Source organism: Zootoca vivipara, chromosome 9, assembly GCF_965207765.1.
Source record: "Zootoca vivipara chromosome 9, rZooViv2.hap1.1, whole genome shotgun sequence".
In the NCBI taxonomy this organism is placed as follows: domain Eukaryota; kingdom Metazoa; phylum Chordata; class Lepidosauria; order Squamata; family Lacertidae; genus Zootoca; species Zootoca vivipara.
Window position 1 is genome coordinate 59,722,274 of NC_142592.1, and position 21,181 is coordinate 59,743,454.

General features: G+C 44.9%; 1 protein-coding gene across 3 annotated transcripts in view; it reads left to right on the forward strand.

Annotated features, from left to right (window-relative positions):
- BCAT1 (branched chain amino acid transaminase 1) overlaps positions 1–21,181 on the forward strand; it is a 53,204-nt gene that overhangs the window by 11,974 nt on the left and 20,049 nt on the right. For 2 of the 3 annotated variants that reach the window (XM_088652469.1, XM_060279169.2), the window contains exons 2-3: positions 4,429–4,497; positions 11,894–12,094. In XM_088652469.1, coding sequence (XP_088508595.1) covers positions 4,429–4,497; positions 11,894–12,094 — 270 coding nt within the window. Of the gene's footprint in view, positions 1–4,428; positions 4,498–11,893; positions 12,095–16,931; positions 16,989–21,181 lie in introns of all 3 variants that reach the window. The other variant, XM_060279168.2, reaches the window with a different exon arrangement.

Here is a 21,181-nt window from a genome sequence, read left to right on the forward strand (position 1 = left end):
CAGCAAACACCATCAGTTTACTGCACAGTTTGGGATCCCCCCCCCGAATATTTCTTTTTGCGCTCATTCAACGTCAAATGGATTTTTTTTGGGGGGGGGTATTCATCTGTGTCTAGTTTTGCAATAACCTGGATGTAGTCCTGGCTTCTTCAGATCCCTTTTCAGAAAGGTCACGAGGAGTTGCAAGCCTTTTCAGCTGGTGTTAAAAATAGAGTTGAGTGACTCAGCCGTTCAGCGACATCACTTTCTCTGCTTGATGAAATAGCAGCGGATTATTTATTTCTTTAAGAAAAGAAAAGAAAAAACACAAACTCCCCAGTGGGTATCATTATAGCTTTTCAAGTAATCTTCATCGCTTCCTGGCTGAAGTAGCACCTTAGCTATTCATTTTATTTCATATATATATATTTAAATGGCTCTCCTACAGCTTGCTGTTTGCAGTAATTTTTAAAAGGATGTTGCATTGCAAATGGCAGCATGAATGCTGCTTTGAAAATCTCCAGCTTTGAAGGCAACATTGCAAAAGCATTGTGATGGGAGCTCTCCTTCCTTTTATTTTGCATTTTAATTAAATGTGCTGTCCACACAATTAGCATTTGTTTGCACAGGTGATGGGCTTCTGGATTGCTTGTGGGGTGCTTGATTTGTGTGGGGAAGAAATAGCTGAGCTGTGGCCATTGACCCAGGAGCTCCCATTTTGCAATGCAGACATATGAATCATAGACCCCCCCCCAGGGTCCTCTAGTCTATGGGTAGGCAAACTAAGGTCCGGGGGCCGGATCCGGCCCAATCGCCTTCTAAATCCGGCCTGCGGACAGTCCGGGGATCAGCGTGTTTTTACATGAGTAGAATGTGTCCTTTTATTTAAATTGCATCTCTGGGTTATTTGTGGGGCATAGGAATTCTTTCACACACACCCCCAGAAAAAAAATATAGCCCGGCCCCCCCATAAGGTCTGAGGGACAGTGGACCGGCCCCCTGCTGAAAAAACTTTGCTGACCCTTGCAACCCCCTGCAATGCAGGTATCCAACATGCAGTTCCCCATCCAATTTGAAACCATACCAGACCCTGCTTAGCTTTGCAAATGTGCTAGCAGTTTTATTGGTGGTGCCTTATACCCGGTCAGATTGTTTGTCTACCTATAGGAGGGTTCTCCAACATGGCACCCATAGGCTCACAAGCACTCTCGGGAGACTTTCCCTGGTTCTGATTGGATGTTCTTTTTCTGCCACTCTCCTTGCTGCAATTAGGCTTCATGGCATTCTGTTGTAGCCAATAGAATATATTGTAGTGTGTGCTTGGTTGCAGTGCATGTGTGTGGTGCCCACAACAATTTCGCTGGTCTGCAAGGGGGCTCATTGGCCCAGGAAGGCTGGCAAGCTCTGGTCTACACCAGTTTTGTCTAGTCTAGCTAGCAGCGGTGATCTAGGTTCACTGGCAAAGGAACTGCCCATCGTCTGAGCCTTCTAGCTTTAGAAGCAATGGATGGAAGTTGGAAAGTTCTCTGTTGCACAGAAGAAAAAGAAATTTATTTATGCCCCGTCCATCTGGCTGGGTTTCCCCAGCCACTCTGTGCAGCTTCCAACAGGAAGGCCCTCTGCCTGGTTCCCTGTAACCTTGCTTCTAGCAGTGAGGGAACTGCCAGAAGGCACTCGCCGCTGGACTTCAGTGTCCGGGCAGAATGATGTGGGTGGAGACGCTCCTTCAGGTATACTGGGCTAAGGGTGTTTAGGGCTTTAAAGGTCAACACCAACACTTTGAGCTTTGAAAGACCAGTGTCCAACTCACACCTGCACGATGGGGCACATTCTGCCATGCTGTCTGGCAAAGGTCTTTCACCAGAAACCTAAGGCTGAAACAAGCCTAGGCAGCTTTAAACCATCCTAAATATCTTTGCAGAAGCTTACGAAAAGCTTGGCCTGTCGCTCAACATCCGAAAAACCAAAGTGCTGCACCAACAAGTACAAAATAATCCCTCTGCAGCGCCACAAATCCAACTCAATGGTGTAACGTTGGAAAATGTTGATCACTTCTCCTACCTAGGCAGTTATCTTTCCAAAAGGGTCAACACTGATGCCGAAATCCAGCATTGCCCGAGCTCTGCGAGTGCGGCTTTCTCTCGATTGAAGTGCAGCGTGTTTGAGGACCGGGACATTCGCAGGGAAACCAAAATGCTTGTTTACAAAGCTATTGTACTACCAACCTTACTATATGCTTGTGAAACATGGACCACTTATAAACGCCATCTCCAACTCCTCGAAAGATTCCATCAATGGTGTCTCCGAAAAATTTTACACATCACTTGGGAAGACAGGCAAACTAATACCAGTGTACTGGAAGAAGCAAAGATCACCAGTGTTGAAGCAATGATTCTTCAGCATCAACTTTGTTGGACTGGTCATGTTGTGCGGATGCCTGATGATCGTCTTCCAAAGCAACTACTGTATTCTGAACTTAAATATGGAAAGCGTAATGCTGGTGGTCAACAAAAGAGGTTTAAAGACTGTCTCAAGGCAAATCTTTAAAAATGTAGTATAAACACTGACAACTGGGAAACACTGGCCTGCGAGCGCTCCACTTGGAGAACATCCTTTACCAAAGGTGTCATGGGCTTTGAAGAAATTCGATCTCAGGACGCAAGGGAGGTGCTAAGAGGAAGGCACACTTGGCAAATCCAGACCGTGATCAACTCCCGCCCGGAAACCTATGTCCCCACTGTGGAAGGACGTGTGGATCCAGAATTAGCCTCCACAGTCACTTGCGGACTCATTGTTAAAATCGTGTTTATGGAAGACAATCTTACTTGGCTACGAGTGATCGCCAAAGAAGATACAGCACACCAACCATATTTAAGACTCCTGAGTGAAGCTTTTTCTTTTTTGCTTTCTGCACAAACAAGGAGGGGGGTGGGTAGGTGGGATTCCCAGGCACACCCTGATGCTGTCTTTCCTTTGGGGCTTAAAGAGGGGTAAGAGCTGTACTATCTGTTGCATTGCAGAGGACTCTGCTTGCAGGCATTTTGCCAACCTGCCTAATCTCCTGCTGCATTTGAAAGGTTGGTTGTCACCCAGGAATGGCATAGATGCAATATCAAAGGAAGATTGATGGACTGCTGGATCCTTCAGCTGAGTTGCTCACCTCTGAATCATCCTGACCTCAAGTTGACCTGAAAGGCAATATGCAAATCGTGACAATCCTGTTAGTGCCAGTAAATGCACACAGGATTTTAGTAACACATGCAGAGACTAGGCCAGTTCTATTAACATTCACTCCATCCTTAGGAAAAGAAAGAGTCACTAGTTTTCTTGCAGGTAGGAATGGGTAAATCTGACCATTTTTTCTCTCTTGGTTTCTCATTTTCCCAGTCTTACCTTCAGTTCTCCAGATTTACACATCCGTTTGCGATTCATTCATTTATTCTTTTGCCGTATAATTTTTTTATTAGTTTTTTCAAACATTTTCACAACGGTCTTTGAATCAGATAGTTACATTATTTCATGAATTGACTTCCCACCCCCATTTCCCCGTTTACTCAAAACATTTTCTACGACATTATATCTTTATCTATTGCACAAAGTTTTTTCTATTGCAATTATGTTATCCTCCTTCTTCTGCCGCTTTGATCTCAAATCCTGCCCGTGATTTCATTTGACTGTAATTTTTTTAAAAAATGTAAAGTCCACGGAAGGCCTCCGTTCTTCATCGTTTGGATCTCTTAATTTTGCTGTCAGCTTTGCCATTTCTGTCCAGTTCAATCTCCTCCCCATTAATATATGTGTTCTTCTGCACACCTTCCCCTAGTTTATGTGTACACTGCTTCCCTGCAGAGCTGCATTGCAAAATTGCACACAAGTGCGAATTTCAGAGGCAAGCGCTGTGTTTTAAATGTGCAGATTGCTTTGGAAAGTGTGGAATAGGTCGGTTCTCCTTTAAATGCGAGCTGACTCAAATGTCTTTCCTGTCCCCAGTTGCGAGTTGCTGTTCTAGGCTGCTGCCAGGAGTGCAGGGCTGCACTTTGGAAGGCAACTAGCATTTGGTTTTGAATTTTCATCCTAGAGAGAGGGCTGGGGCCATTAAAAAAATGTCGATAAATAAATAAATATTTGGATGATTGATTGAACAGATAGAATTGCAGGCTGCTGCCAAGTCCGAGTTCAGGTTTTAATTTTGAAACAATTGTGCTGTTGTTCCTCGGGGTCTCAGGGTCCCTAGCACTGGTCACAAAGCAGGATTTAGCCAATCCTCTTGTGAGCCAGAAAGAGTCGAAGGCACAGACCAAGATGTCTTGTACGCTGGCAAGCTGCAAAAACTGTAGCCCTCAGGTAGTCTTGCCCCAAGCGGTAATTGACTTCATTTCCCCATTTTTGAGTCCCTAGAGCATATGCTTAAAATTCTTCAAAACCATGTTGTCTTTTTGTTTCTTGCAGGGTTGTCAAAATGACTGTGCCACTGGATGTATGGAGGCAGCCACAAAGCATGCGATCGAATCTTTCAAGGTATGTCGCTTGCTGAAGCAGGAGTGCCTGTGGCAGTTCTCTGCTCTGTGCAAAGCCTTGTCCTTAAGATGCACGCAGATGGAGTCAGCCTGTAGCGCTGTGGACATGTGTGAACACTGCAGTTTTGGTGGGGGTGACGTGAATAATTCTTCTCCTGGAGCAATTAAACTTCAGAGCTTTCAGGGGTGAAGAAAACAGCTTCAGTTCCTTCCTCAGAATCCTGACAGATTGTTGTGGGGCTGGTGAGCGAAAACTCAGAAGCGGGTATACAGTGGTACCTTGGTACTCAAACAACTTGGAACCCAAACACTGCACAAACCCGGAAGTAAGTGTTCCGGTTTGCGAACTTTTTTCGGAAGTCGAAACGTGCTCTGTTTTGAGTGTTGCGCTTCCAATTTGAGTGCCACACTTCCGTTTTGAGTTCCACACTTCCGTTTTGAGTGTTACGCTTAGGTCTGTCTGTTTTTGCTATTTGTTTTGTGTTTTTGTGGCTCTCTTTTTTGTGTGACCGTGTGGAACCCAGTTCAGCTACTGATTGATTGATTGATAGATTGTGCGACTGCAGTACATTGTTTATTGCTTTCATTTTATGGATCAGTGGTCTCGTTAGATAGTAAAATTCATGTTAAATGGCTGTTTTAGGGGTTGTTTTTAAAAGTCTGGAATGGATTAATCCATTTTGCATTACTTTCTATGGAAAAGCGTGCCTTGGTTTTGGAGCGCTTTGGTTTTGGAGTGGACTTCTGGAACAGATTAAGTTTGAGAACCAAGGTACCACTATAATGGAGGATCCTGGAACGGGACGTGGAACCTTAAACAGGAGTCCTAAACTGCACTTTATTATCCCTTTGAACTGTGTCTTTGTATCCTTCCAGGCTGTGATGTGTATGGCTTCAATTTTTGATTTCCTTTTGGCAAATTTTGTTTTGCTTTCAGCCTTTTAATGATCTCCTCCTCTTAAGCCGGCAGCCAGCTCACATTCCAGATATAAATTTCAATTGACAGATGGGTCATCTCAGTCGTAATTAATAACAGCCTGAAAAGTAATTTTAAACAGGGTGGTTTTGCTGACCTTATGCCCTAAGGACTGACCGTCAGGACTATTATGTGGTGTTTGGGCACGATTTTGGTTCCTCCGCTCTATGTCACTCATCTTCCGGTTGGGTCCCTCGAAACTTATTGGTCTCCCAGCGTGAAAAGCAGCCTTTTCCAGGCATCGGAGGTTAAACCCCTGTTCTCTCTGTTTTCCAGAAGAGAATGTGATAGCCAAGACTTATGGCCTGGCTATCATTAAGCACCACATAATTATCTTTGACAACAGACCGTCGACAAGAGGCATCAAGCCCGCCATCCTCCTCAAACCTCAATTTAATTTTAAGTACAAAATAGAGAAGGAGCTCCCAGATGGTGACTTTACTTGCAAATGCATTATTGAGATATCGCAAACAGGTTGTTTAGTACCAGGGCTTTTTCAGTTTTGCTTTGTTGCTTATTTCCTCCACCTCCTGCCCTGGTGAAAGGGTAAATCTGGATTAAATGGGGAGGAAATGCAGACTGGTATTCTCACGATAACGACATAGTGTGGATGCCACAAAAAAATCTCACATGCGCCCAATCCCATAATAAAGTTTAGTCTGGAAGCACCCAGCATCCCAAATAAAAAAATAAAAAAGCTGGATTTTTTTTAAAGGCCTTCATCAAAAGTCTGAAAGTGGACAGTCTCTGACTACAGTCTGAATATGGCTCATGTTAGCATCTGCTTTCTAATACTTGCAGTGAACCTTGTCTAAACCCTGCAGATTTTATCTACGCTCTTGCTTACTGTGGATTTTTAAAAAAGCTTTGGTGGCTCTGTTTCAGATTTTAAATTGTTTCTCTGAAGGCACGGGTTATAATTTTGTCGTAAGAGGCTTGGGGAGCCAGTGTGGCTGTCGAATGGTCTAAATGTGCAAGAAAGGAATAAAACCCTACCGTAATTGGGAGTATGTTTATGGCAGGAATACTACTGTGAAGAAGGATGTGTGCTTTTCAGAGTGCCTTAGGTGGGAAAGGAAAATTACCCTGGCACAAGTTAATATGTTCTTATGAAAGCTCGCTCTAAAAACCATGAATGAGCTGGTTTTCGCAGACACACAAGAGATATGAACAGGCAGCTTGGTTTTTTCCACAGTAATCTCCCTTCCTGTTGTCTTGATGGGCACTGTGTTTCTGCTGAAACTGCTTACGTTTTCTTGGAATCGGACTTGATAGGGATCCAAGGTCACTGCGGTGCACATGGTCGTTGTGTGTCTGTGTGTGGTCTGTTTCCTATTAGATTCGTCCAGGAACAAACATGAAATGGAAAAATAGAGCCAGGATCAAGTAGCACAGATGACTCTTAATCAGTTTTGCTGGGGGGTTGTGGGTAGAGAGACAAGGGTTACATAGCCTTCTAGGGTGGGCGGGGTCAAAGGCAAAAGTGGGTGGAGCAACAGATGCAAATGTTACCTTTCTCCAGTAGGCTAGTGTCTACACACTGTCACACACCCATTTCTCTCCCCCATCCAAATATGGAAGAGGTGTTATCAGAAATCCAGGACACATTCCAGGCAAAAGCAGTTGAGTGCCACACAGTGCCAGCAAATGTCTAAGGGCCAGACAGGGAGACCTGGAGGGCCACATCCGGCCTCTGGACCCAAAGTTCCACCTCCCTGTAGCCTATGCTACAATCATAGAAAGGGACCAAGAGGGTCATCTCGTGCAACCCCCTGCAATGCGGGTATCGTTCGCCCAGCGTGGGGCTCAAACCACAACCCTGTGATTAAGAGTCTCGTACTCTTTACCTGTTTTATTCATTTGTTGTAGCTTGGCTCCAAAGACCCAAACCATAATAAGTGAGGGTTAGTGATGTTCCTCTGCATCTCCCCCCCCCAAAAAAAACCCCTATGTGGAGGGTACTCTGGAACCATTTACATAAAGGAGTGTTGTGTATGGAGGAAGGCTGCATTTCTTTGGAACCAAAGCCTGTGTTTAAGTGGAATATCGATAGTTTCATTTATGCCTACTGAGTCCATGAAGTTGAGCATTGCCATTCTAAAATGCTCTATAATAATAATAATAATAATAATAATAATAATAATAATAATAATAATAATTTTTATTTATACCCCGCCCATCTGGCCGGGTCTCCCCAGCCACTCTGGGCGGCTTCCAACAGAAGAATAAAACACAATACTCTATTAAACATTAAAAGCCTCCCTGAACAGGGCTGCCTTCAGATGTCTTCTAAAAGTCTGGTAGTTGTTTTCCTTTTTGACATCTGTTGGGAGGGCGTTCCACAGGGTAGGCGCCACCACCGAGAAGGCCCTCTGCCTAGTTCCCTGCAACTTGGCTTCTCGCAACGAGGGAACCGCCAGAAGGCCGTCGGTGCTGGACCTCAGTGTCCGGGCAGAATGATGGAGGTGGAGACGCTCCTTCAGGTATACTGGACCGAGGCCAGTAGTCTACAGGAGCCAGAATCCCTGTTTCTTTGCTGGACATAGAATCATAGAATTGTAGAGTTGGAAGGGTAATCTTCAAGGGTAATCTAGTCCGACCCCCTGCAATGCAGGAACCACAGCTAAAAAATCCCCGACAGATAACCCGTCCAACCTCCTCCAATGAAGGAGAGTGAACCACCTTCCAAGGTAGTCCCTTCCACTGTGGAACAGCTCTTACCAGCAGAAAAAAATTCTTCCTAAGTCTTAGTCCCTTTCAACTCTGCAATTCCACGATTCTATCAAGATGGAATCTCCTTCCTTGTAATTGGAATTGGATATTTCAGTTCCTACCCTCTGGAGCAGCAGAAAACAAGCTTGCTCCATCTTCAGACTCCTTAGATGTTTGGAGATATCCAGTATATGACCGCTGCTCAGTCCTCTCTTCTTCCTGCTCAACATATCCGACTCCTTCAGCTGTTCCTCAAAAGGCCCATCTCTCTGTCTTCCATCTGCCTGAATGAAAGGGAGCTAGAGGGTGGGGGGGGAGGCGGAGGGAGAGATAAGCATGCCAATAGATGGAGCAGATGGCCCTGCAGGAACAAGCCCTAAAAAGAAAAGAAAAAACAACCCAGGTCACACTAAAGTCTTAGCAGTAAACAGTGCCATGCCTTATGGTTCTGTTACTTAACTTGGACGGAGCGCAGACTCCGGCTACAGACGCATTTTGGCTCATCGTGCAGCGGCTGCCTTCGAGAGCTTGTCGTTCCAAGCGATGTTGTAGCATAAAGATTCCTCGCAGCTTAGAGCCAAGTCTGGGAATGACTGCTGCTCTTCCCCCAATCACTCCGCCACTCACCAATGCCCTACTAAGCTCTGAAAACGTATCTGCAGTTAAAAATACAGAACAACGATTGCATGCTTCCTATAAAAAATATATTTTTTTTTACTTAAGGCGCATGGTCATTTGGGGGGAACGTATCCTGATTGTCAGGGACTGGCAGGGCTGTGATGAGTGTGCAGCAGAGGCAGGAAGGGGGCAGAGGGGAAACAGTCAGCGATCTATGGGGTTTTGTGCCACCTGCGAAGCAGGAGCCAGGAATGGAGCAGACAGAGACAGGAGGTGCAGGATGCGTCGCAAGAGGAGGGGGAGTCTGTTCCCCTGCATCCCCTTCCCCCTGTGGCCAGGGACCAGGAGGGGCTTGAAGAAGCAGGAACGGCAGGGTGGATTTGATTTACATCAAATCGATTTAAATCACGATTTAAATCACTTAGTCAGTAAGGCGGGGGTGGGGGGTTGTTCTCCATATGCCCTAACGGACTGGCCTCCAATGCTTTCTTCTCTTTCCTCTGGCAGTCAGAGGAAAATTGCCTGAATTGTGGCAGCGGCTTCCGACGGCCAGTACCGAATAAGAAAATGGTTACAGTTCCGGATTAAACGGAAAACCACAAATTATAGCCTCCGCAGGTGTTTGTGGTCATCCTCAAGGGGCTCCCTTGTACTTCAGTTTTGCTGTGCCTGCTCATGTTACCAAATGACTAACATCAGGAGAACGTTTTGTGCGCGCGCCATTAATTTACTTTCTTTATTAGTGCATGCGGGCTACTGGGATAGTACTGTGTGCAGGTGGGGCTACATTCAGCTTAGCTTTTACTCAAGAGTAGACCCACAGAAATTAAAATGTCTTAGTTAGCCATGTGTATTGGTTTCAGTGTAGGACTATTCTGAGTAAATGTTAGTGGAATGCAACCCGCAGAATTTTATGCTGGGCACAGAAATTTGACATACCGAGGATATGTAAACCCCAGATGGCATTAGCCAACGCACTTGTTTAGTTTGCACAAGGATTTCCGCTTGTGCAATGGAACTCCCTGCCCCTGTCCCTGTGCCCTCCCAAAACTGCCCCCAGGGGAACAACCCCCAGAGTAGATTTAAGAGAGAGCACAGGGCCAGAAAAAGGGCGTTGAACACCTCCCACTGAAATTAATTGGCCCAAGTTGGTCATGCCCATTATTTTCAATGGGTCTGAGGGCTCATCCATTCTTCTTTCTTCCACATTTCTAGGCACAGGTCCGAGCACTTTTTCTCTCCCTCCACCCCCTGCTTTCCCCGTGGAAACAAACTCTTCACCACTGAATCGTAGCCTCCTGTAGAAAATCTGAATTGCTGTTTGCTCCGATTCAGCAGTAAAGATCGGGTAAATACACTAGTAGCCAAAATTGTGGAAACCTTTTGGGGAAAGTGTATTTCCGAGGTTTGATGGCTCATAACACCTGATTGGCTCTCTAAGCAATCATGCTTACTGGCTATATTCAAATGAAGGAAAGCTATTGCATATCAACCTAAGCAAGTTGTACTTCTTTTTTCTGGTTATTTGGCTATAACTTTTGATAGAATGCAGATAATTGAACAAACTTTGTTGCATTACATTCTTCATGAAATTATGTTTCCATTGATGTATAATTTTATGGTATTACTAAAAAAAAATGTGGTGTCATGAGCCATCAAACCTCAAATACACTTTTTCCAAAAGGTTTCCACAATTTTGTCTACTAGTGTAAAATAACAACAACAACAACAACAACAACAACAACAACAACAACAACAACAACAACAACAAATTGCACTTGGGCACAGACCTGGAAAGTGCATTCCTGTGCTTAGCGCTGATTACCACCCCATGATTTTAAGTAGCTCTCCACAATTTAAGACAGCGGCTTCTCCCCACCAAATCTAGAAATGCTGGGGATTGAACCTGGAACCCTCTCCATACAAGGCAGATTCTCTCCCACTGAGCTACCGCCTTTCCCCAGTCCCTCCCCCGCCCCCTGCAGATTAGATACAGGCACCGACAAACTAAAATAGCTGTTGCATATGTACTTATTGTCCCATCGTGTTTGCTTTCTGAGCCTCCCAAGTTGCCACCTGCCGAGGCTCCCCACAAAGACCAGGGTCCCCACAGGGTGGCTCTGAATGCCAGCACAATCACACAGCTGCTTTTGTCCTTTTGCAGCCACTGCTAGTTCTGTAAGGACAACATTTCATGCAATGCTTTCCCCGGCTGCCTGCATAGAAGACCTTGGTGCCAATTTTACATTCTGACAAGTCAGCGTTAATGTTTCCTCAATGCAGATGTTTTGCATCGAGGAAATGAACCTGCAGTTTTTCATCCTGTTCTCTCGTGGGGGTTTTTTCGTGCACGTATCTTGGTGCAGGATGAGTGCTAATTCTTTTTTTCAGCTTGCAGTCCTGCATTTACTTAGGGCAGTGTGTGCCATGTGATTGCAGTGCCGTTATCTTGTTTTCCAAAAATCAAAATCCCTGGTAATGATGATGATGATGATGATAATTTATTATTTATACCCCGCCCATCTGACTGAGTTTCCCCAGCCACTCTGGGCGTCTTCCAATTGAGTGTTAAAAACAATACAGCATTAAATATTAAAAACTTCCCTAAACAGGGCTGCCTTCAGATGTCTTTTAAAAATAGGATAGCTGCTTATTTCCTTGACATCTGATGGGAGGGCGTTCCACAGGGCAGGCGCCACTACCAAGAAGGCTCTCTGCCTGGTTCCCTGTAATTTCACTTCTCGCAATGAGGGAACCGCCAGAAGGCCCTTGGCGCTGGACTTCAGTGTCCGGGTTGAACAATGAGGGTATACAGGACCAAGGCCCTTTAGGGCTTCACATGGCGAGAGGCTGTGAACTCCTGTTTTAAAATTGCTATGAGTGATCGCCAAAGAAGAAGAAGAATTTTTGTACAAGCAGATCTGTCTAAATGCTAAATAAACAGGCCGTGTGGGCGAGCCCCCAAACCATAGTGCATTTAGTTTCTTGCGGCGCCATCTTTGAAATCTAGTCTCAGGATAGTTTCAGCTGGACATCCTCAATAAAGCTTTACATGTGTTTTCATGTTCTGCTGTTGTTTTCGTCTGCCCAGGCTGCTGATCTAATCATCACCCCGTCTGCAACTTTCAAAGAGAAGCCAGACCCAAATGGCCTGGTGTTTGGGACTGTCTTCACCGACAACATGCTCTTTGTCGAATGGTCGCTGGCTTCCGGGTGGGAGAAGCCTCACATCAAACCTCTGGAAAACCTCTCGCTGCACCCAGCCATCTCTGCTCTTCACTATGCCGTCGAAGTGAGTACAGCGACAGTATGAGAAGCAGCAGAACAGTATAATACCACTTTAACCCATCATGGCTTCCCGCAAAGAGTCCCGGGAAGTGTTAGTGTGCTAAAATTATTTGCAGGAAGCCGTGACGGTTTACATGCAGGACTACTGCTTTACATGTATAATGCAGGTGGGGTTTTTTAACACCAAGCTTGCCTCTCTCTCTCTCTCTCTCTCTCTCTCTCTCTCTCCTTCCCTCATATCTATCCCCTGCTTTGCTTAACATCCAGCTCGATGAACACTTTTGGAAAACTTAAAAAAACCAAAACCACTCTTTGCTCACTATTTTGTGATATTCGGTCTAATAAACGTATCACACACCCTATGGGTTTTGGTTTTGAGGGTGGGTTTGTTTTGAAACGAAATATTTCTTCTTGTGCTTTATAAAATATTTTCAGTGATAAAACGCAAGCTGCCCAAAATCTACCCTGTTCTTATTACTGAGGGTAGCTCTAGAATAATCGGATACAGAGGGAGAGGAATGCAAAGAGGGAGAGATGGCAACATTGCTGACCCCATTTTTCCAGCAACATATAGCCCATTTCATTGGCTGCCATTTTAGTCAAGACAGGGACATGTCCACAGGATTACATCATTTCGCTAGTTTTCTAATGCTTTAACATTGGCCACTGATATTATTATTATTATTATTATTATTATTATTATTATTATTATTATTACAATTGATTTATTTATCACCCAAAGTGATTTACATGTAAAATAATTAGAAACAGTTAAAAATGCAAAACAGATATATTTAAAACAAGATTAAAACACTAACAAGTAGACACTCATGATAAATATCCACTGTTGGAACAAAAATATATTCGACTGTTTCAGGAAAGTGTAGATAGGAAATGATGGGAAATGATATATAATGAATTGAAAAAGTTGTTTAAAATAACGTTTGTAAAAAACAAACAAAAAAACCCAGAAGCCTTCCTTTGGGGAATTAAGGGACAGAACTACCTAAACTGTATAGAAATTTATTCATGTATGTGACTACAGTGGTATGTTACTTGCCCAAAAAATGGAAAGAAGAAGAAGAAGAATGTATACAAAAACTTATGAAATATGCAGAAATGGTAAAACTTACCGGGGTGGGGTGGGGTGGGGTGGAATCAAGACAACAAACTTTTTATAAAAGAATGGAAATGGTTTATTGAATATTTACAAATACACTGTAAATGGATAAGAACACTGGCAGGATTATTGTAATGACCTGCAGTTTTATAAGAGGCTATATTTAAAGTAGATGAATAAATGAGTAAATTAAGTTAATTTGGATATGCAGAAAATATTAAAAATAAAGTTAAGGAACCGCAGAAAGAGAGGGAAGGAAGTCAAGTTTTGAAATGTTGAAATGATTGTAAAATTATTGAAATCTATAAAATTGAAAATCATAAATGAAATAATGAAGAAGAAGAAAGTGTAGATAGTGGGCCTCTGTCATATCTTGACAGGAATTCTCTTATGGGGAGGCACCCGTACCCTTCCGCAGAACATGTAGTTTTAGCTCAATAACTTTCAACCTTTACTGACCTGGGACTCACCTTTTGTTCCAAACATACATTTGAGGACCCACTTCCTCATCTTTCCATATATTTATGGTAGCAGTTCTACTGTTCTGACTCAATTGAGGTATGACCTTGCGGTGAGTCCCAACCCTCCCGTTGAAGACCAATGATCTCACCATAGGGCACTGAGAACCGACTCAGTAGGATTTCAGACAATCATGTTTACTCTGTCAGAAGCCTGGGGATGTGTCACTGGCACCATTCATTTATTTGTGAGGACTCTTTAAGACCTTAGCAGCTTACCTCTGCCATTTTTAAACATTTGTGTAGTGCCACAGTGAAAGTTGGGAGGGGGGGACAGGTGGAGAGCAGCTGTTGTGAAGTACCAAGCCCCCCACCCTCCATTTTTCTTGGTGGGATTGGGAGCCGCCAGTTCTTTGCCGCTGAAAAGACGTCATGTCAAGAATAGCCAGGCAGATGAGAACACTTCTCATCCGTAAGGCAGTGGAACAAACCCACATTTCTAGGTTTAGCTCTTGTCTTCTCTAATTTGGTAGCAATAGCCACCCCATGCCATGCCATGCCTTGCCCGCGTTTCCCATCATCCCTGCCCACTGTTCCTGCAGTTGAGCTAAGTTGTGTTTTTTAATAAAGCAGGCAAAAAAATAAGATTTATTCTGGAGATATACTCAAAATGGTGAGTGCCTCCCAGACACATGATGCACCAGGTTACATTCCTAGCCGTGCTGCACGTTGGGGTTTTAAGAATGCATGCTGTGAAATAAATAAGCAAACATATTAAGGGAGATCTAGACCTGTATGTACAACACTCAGTTATTAAAAAATGAATGACTTGCTGCTGAATGAATGAACTGACTGCCGCGAAAAGTAGTGCACTTTAGATTATGACTGCACATTTTGATATCACAATAAGCCATGGTTTATTATGATGGGGATGAGATTGCCAAATCACCAGACTTCTCCCCAGCATGGGCATGATAAATTTAGAAGATTGATTAACGGTGGCTTGCTGTGTTGCCTGAACTCAACAATCTGTGGTTAGCTTAACTATGGTTTGTTAGAAACAAGCCAACTTCAAGCCATAGTTTGTGAAGTTGGCCAACTTCAGTTACTCCGAATTAAGATTATATCCACAGTTTAGGTAATAATAATAATAATAATAATAATAATAATAATAATAATAATGAAACAGAAGCGAAGTTTCCAGTCTCCTCGTGAGCCATACCAGGTGAGAAGGGGGAACATGTAATAATAATAATAATAATAATAATAATAATAATAATAATAATAATAATAATTTATACCCCGCCCATCTGGCTGGGTTCCCCCAACCACTCTGGGTGGCTTCCAACAAAATTTTAAAATACAGAAATCCATCAAACATTAAAAGTTTCCCTGAACAGGTCTGCCTTGAGATGCCTTCTAAAGGTCTGGTAATTGTTGTTCTCTTTGATCTCTGGTGGGAGGGCATTCCACAGGGTGGGTGCCACTACCAAGAAGGCCCTCAGCCTGGTTCCTTGTAACTTGGCTTTTCACAGTAAGGGAACTGCCAGAAGGCCCTTGGCGCTGGACCTCAGTGTCCGGGCAGAACAATGGGGGTGGAGACGCTCCTTCAGGTATACTGGACCAAGGCCATTTAGGGCTTTACAAGTCAGCACCAACACTTTGAATTGTGCTCGGAAACGTACTGGGAGCCAATGTAGGTCTTTCAGGGCCGGTGTTATATGGTCTTGGCAGCCGCTCCCAGTCACCAGTCTAGCTGCTGCATTCTGGATTAGTTGTAGTTTCCAGGTCACCTTCAAAGGTAGCCCCACATAGAGCGCATTGCAGTAGTCCAAGCGGGAGATAACTAGAGCATGCACTACTCTGGCAAGACAGTCTGCAGGCAGGTAGGGTCTCAGCCTGTGTACCAAATGGAGCTGAATTGACCTGCGCCTTCATGGACAGCTGTGAGTCCAAAATGACTCCCAGGCGGCGCACCTGGTTCTTCAGGGACACAGTTACCCCATTCAGGACCAGGGAGTCCTCCACACCTGCCCGCCTCCTGTCTCCCACAAACAGTAGTTCTGTCTTGTCAGGATTCAACCAAATCTGTTAGCCACCATCCATCCTCCAACCGCCTCCAGACACTCACACGGGACCTTCACCTCCTTCACTGGTTCTGATTTGAAAGAGAGGTAGAGCTGGGTATCATCCGCATGGAAGGCTCGCATAGGCTCATTTGCATCATGATAAACTGTGGTTTATTTGTGATATTCAAACACTATGGAAGTATTGGCTGTGATGTCTGGCCCATGCTGATTCATTTGCACACACAACTCATCATACGATACTGCAAAAGGCAGCTGATTGCATTTGTTAATCAGCCCCTCGACTTCGCAAGCAAAACAAGCTACGCCAGCCGTTCTGCTGGACAATTAAGTAACTTATAGTGTTGTAGCACAGTTGTAGAACTTGAAGCTTCCCGCAGCAAAATGAACTGTTAACTACCAAAAGCCAGGGTGGTTAACGGTTGAGGCGCCAAAAGCTGCCATTTCTATGACCGCCGAGACGGAACATGTTATGCCACCACCATTGGTGTCAGAGCCTCAGTAAGTGCAAATTTCCGCTGCCAAGGAGCATGTGGAGAAAATGTGGCCGCAAAGTCCTCTCCCTCTTGGACACGTTTAAAAATGTACATTTCTTCATGATTTAGGTGGGGAAGAGAATCTGGCCCCAAACCCTTCCCCCTGAAAAACCTCTAAGCTCTCAGGAAGACAGTACTGGGCTCTCTCTATTTTTAAAATCCATTTTTTGTTTTGAATTGAAAATTTTCAACCTCTTGCCTCCCTAAGAAGAACTCCGTGGGGGTTATTTTTGGGGGGTTTTTTGGAGTGGGGTGGGAAGAATTTTTTTAAGCTGAGGAGATCTGGATGCAGTAAGGCAGTTTCCCCCCAACCTGGTGTCCTCGAAATGTTTTGGATTAAAGCTCCCATCACCTCTGATTGTCGGCCATGCAGTTGGAGCTGTTGGAAGTTGGAACCCAAAAGTTCTGGAGGTCACCAGGTCGATAATGGCTCCCCTGTTTTTAGCAAGGAGCCACGGTGGGATCTTGGATGTTTGTCTGGCTCGCCGTAGCGTTATTGCTGTAATACGCTGTCTCTTAAATAGTCATTGCTAATAATCAATATGCACTTTTTAATATATACATATTTCCCCCCTATTTTTTATTTTTATTTTTATTTACCCCCCCCCCTTTTACCTTTCTTGCTCCACGTTTCCTCTAGCCAAGAGGACTGACAGAGGCGAAACTGCTCCAAATGCTATGGCTCAATGAATATACAGTGGGTATAACATGACATGACAATGATGCTTTTAGCATTCCCCCCCATCTCACCCCCCCCCCACGTCTCTGCATTTCTTGTGATCCGTGAAACCCCCCCCCATGATAATCCTGGCTCTGCAGGCTACGTGGTCTAGCTCATGTGTTGCAGACGCACAGCAGATGTCAGATTATTACTGTTTGTGTGTGTGAATGAATGTATGGATGGATGCGGCCATCAAGAATGAGCCTAAACTAGTCTTTCCAATACTGTCTTCATTTAAAAAATGGATGTACCGCTTAAGAGGTACTGGGGGGGGGGAGGCAAAAACACTTAAGCATTTAAAATCAAAATCCAGTAAACTCTGTATCCCTACGTCTGGCGACCTGAGAGCAGCCTATAATGGTGCTGTTTTAGATGGAAGAAGCCATAATTTAAGAGATCGCATTTTAGGGGTCCATTTTAGCGATGGCCTTTATTCAAACCAATGCAGTACAATAAGATGATAGAAATAAAGATCAGAATAAAATCAGTATGCTGTAAAAAAAAAAATCCCATCATGTATTAAAGGAAAGTCAGCAACTGAACAGGATAAGCCACACAACCATCCACTTAGACCTTGGTGAACAACTGATTTTTTTAGCAAAATAAAAAAATTCCTTCAGTAGCACCTTAAAGACCAACTAAGTTTTTATTTTGGTATGAGCTTTCGTGTGCATGCACACTTCTTCAGATGCACTTGAAACAGAAGTGTCAGACCCTTATATATATACAGAGGGTGGTTGGTGGGGGTGGGTGGGAATGGGTGATGGGCTGATGGGAGTGGTAAACCTGTAGATGGCTGTTAACGACTGCTGATGACTGCAATTAGTCCTGGGGGGGGGGGAAGCAAGGGCTGAGGCGCTAATTTTTTATGAGGTGTTTGGAGCATCCAGCAGGCCCAACTAGACTGCTTCTCATATGCGATGAGTAAAGTCCTATTCAGGCATTTGCCTATAAGCACATGAGCCCAAAGTGGGGCTGGGGCATGGACACAACCCCCCCCCAACAGTGCTGGTGCCCCATAAAAAGACCCCTGCTGCCTGAGGCTAAAGGTCTAGCGCAGGCATTCCCAAACTCGGCCCTCCAGTTGTTTTGGGACTACAATTCCCATCATCCCTGACCACTGGTCCTGTTAGTTTGGGAGGATGGGAGTTGTACTCCCAAAACAGCTGGAGGGCCGTAGTTTGGGGGTGCCTGGTCTAGCGTCAAACCTGCAAGCAGGATCTGAGATCTCCTCTCCTGTGGCTTCCAGCGGCTGAAATTCAGAAGCATTTATGCCTCCGACCGTGGAGACAAGAGCATAGCCGGCCATGGCTAGTAGCCTCCATGAATTTGTCCTATCCCTTTTTAAAGCCGTCCAAGTTGGTGGGCGTCTCTGCACCTCGCGGGTGTAAACTCCATGCGCTTTAACTGTAGACTTCATGAAGACATACTTCATTCTGTCTTTCCTTCATTGGGTGGCCACAGGCTCTAGTATTATGCAAGAAGGATTGGGAGGGAGGGAGGGGGGTAAACCTTATCTCTATCCACTTTCTTCACAACATACTTTTATTGCACCTTTATCATGCCCCACTGATTCACTTTTTCCCCCTAACTAAAAATTAAGGAATGGGGGATGGGAGGCTAGAAATTGAAAGCAAAGGTCTGAAGGCAGTTTCTGTGTACAGTGGTACTTCGGTTTAAGTACACAATTGGTTCCGGAAGTCTGTACTTAACCTGAAGTGAACTTTCCTATTGAAAGTAATGGAAAGTGGATGAATCCATTCCAGACGGTCCACGGAGTACTTAAACTGAAGCGAACTTAACCCGAAGCGAACTTTCCCATTGAAAGTAATGGAAAGTGGATTAATCCGTTCCAGACGGTCCGTGGAGTACTTATCCTGAAGCGTACTTAACCTGAAGCGAACTTTCCCATTGAAACTAATGGAAAGTGGATTAATCCGTTCCAGACGGGTCTGCAGAGTACTCAACCTGAAGCGTACTTAACCTGAAGTATGAGTGTAAGTGCTTCCGGATGTCCATACTTAACCTGAAGCGAACTTTCCCATTGAAAGTAATGGAAAGTGGATGAATCCGTTTCAGACGGTCCGCAGAGTACTCAACCTGAAGCGTACTTAACCGGAAGTATTAGTGTAATTGCTTCCGGATGTCCGTACTTAACCTGAAGCGAACTTTCCCATGGAATGTACGGTAATGGAAAGTGGATTAATCCGTTCCAGACGGGTCCGCGGAGTACTTAAACTGAAAGTACTCAAACCGAAGCGTACTTAAACCGAGGTATGACTGTATTAGAACCTTGCTTAGAACATGGGGATGGCATGCCCATGGATGCTGAGGTGGGACATACCCCCTCCCCACTTTTAGTCCACAGACTTAGGAGCGAATGCCTGAATAGGACCTGAGTGGGGGACTTCCCAGTAAACATGCATGCCCTGTGTAAAATCAAAGTAATAACTCCGAGCTTTTCTGGCCTGTTGCCTAGGCAACTATGCAAGTAGCTGTTTATAAGCTAGGATCGTAACAGGCTTTGGCCTAACATAACGCTTTAAAGACTAACACCTCCCCATCGGGGTCTTTTGAGAGATACACCAGGGTTACCTCCTTAATGGTATTTTTATTTTAAAAGCGTTTCTAGCCTAGTAAAAACAAAGTGAATAAACAGTACGAAAGAATATGAAAAACCTGGAGAATAGGATGGTCTTCACTGGGAACCTAAAAGCAAACAGTAGGGTTGGTCGCACATTACTGATGTATCTGTGTACACAAATAGTTGAGCTGTACACAAATACTATCATGTGTATTTGTAGCTGTGCATCCGGTGTACCTGTGAAAACAATAGCTGAGCTGTGCGAACAGGGTACACACAAATGCTACACTCGAGATGTGTAGGGGGCAGCTTGTCCCCAGGTCCAGTGTAACGTGAGGACTGCTCTACCGTAGGAGCAAGATGGGTGTTCCTAGAGAGATGATTCCACAACTGGGGTCAGTGCTGGCCCGAGACATATTGCTACCTGAGACATAGCACTAAATTGTACCACCTCCAAAAAAAACCCACCCACAAATAAATCAAGATACCAGTACATAATACCCGAGGCCTGCCAATAAGCAGAAGCAGAAATCCCACAGGAGACTCTGCCCTTCCCAGACAGTAGGAACATTATACAGTCGTACCTCGTTTTGCAGCTGGGATCCATTCCGGAGCCCCTGCCGCTAGCCGAAAAGGACGCAGGGCAAAGCGCCGAGTCTGCGCACGTGCACAGAGTGGTTTGCGCTTCTGCACATGCGTGAAGCGTGATATAGCGCTTCTGCGCCTGCGCGAGCGACAAACCAGGAAGTAACCCGTTCTGTTACTTCCGGGTTTGCCGCAGACTTTCACCAGAATGGACGCTAGACAAGGCGGACGTTTGCGGAGGTATCACTGTACAGTGGTACCTCGGTTTAAGAACAGTCCAGTTTGAGAACGTTTCGGTTTACGAACTCTGCAAAACCGGAAGTAGTGTCCCAGTGTGCGAACTTTACCTCGGTCTAAGAACAGAATCCAAAGGGTGGAAGGGCACTGGCGGCGGGAGGCCTCATTAGGGAAAGCGCACCTCAGTTTAAGAACGGTTTCGGTTTAAGAATGGACTTCCGGAACGGATTAAGTTTGTAAACCAAGGTACCACTGTATATTGAATAGCAAGTTGCTCCCTTTTAATGATACCCAAATCAGTTGCTTGGGGCTGCCCCTCACTCTGCCCAATAGCAGGGCTGGCCTGATTCAGGTTTCATAGCTAAGAAGGCATAGCTGCCAAGTCTCCCGTATTCCCCGGGAAACCCCCGTTTTTCCAGCCGAAAAAACGTTTTTTGTTTTGTTTCCCCCCGGTTTATTCTGGCACGGTGGCCATATTGGAACTGGGCGGAGCATTCTCAGAAGCGACTTTTGATGCTGCTTTGCCCAGTTCCAAAATGGCTGTAGCGCGACTCCTGGTGTGGCGGCCATTTTGGAACAGGGCAGAGCAGCATCAAAAGCCACTTCTGAGCATGCTCCGCCCAGTTCCAAAATGGCGGCAGCGCTACTTCCGGTCTGCTACTTCCGGTCCAGTCCCTTATTTCTCAGGCCGGAACTTGGCAGGTATGCTAAGAAGGTCACTTGCTTAGTTTACACAGGAGCAGGGTCTGCACAAACTGGTTTG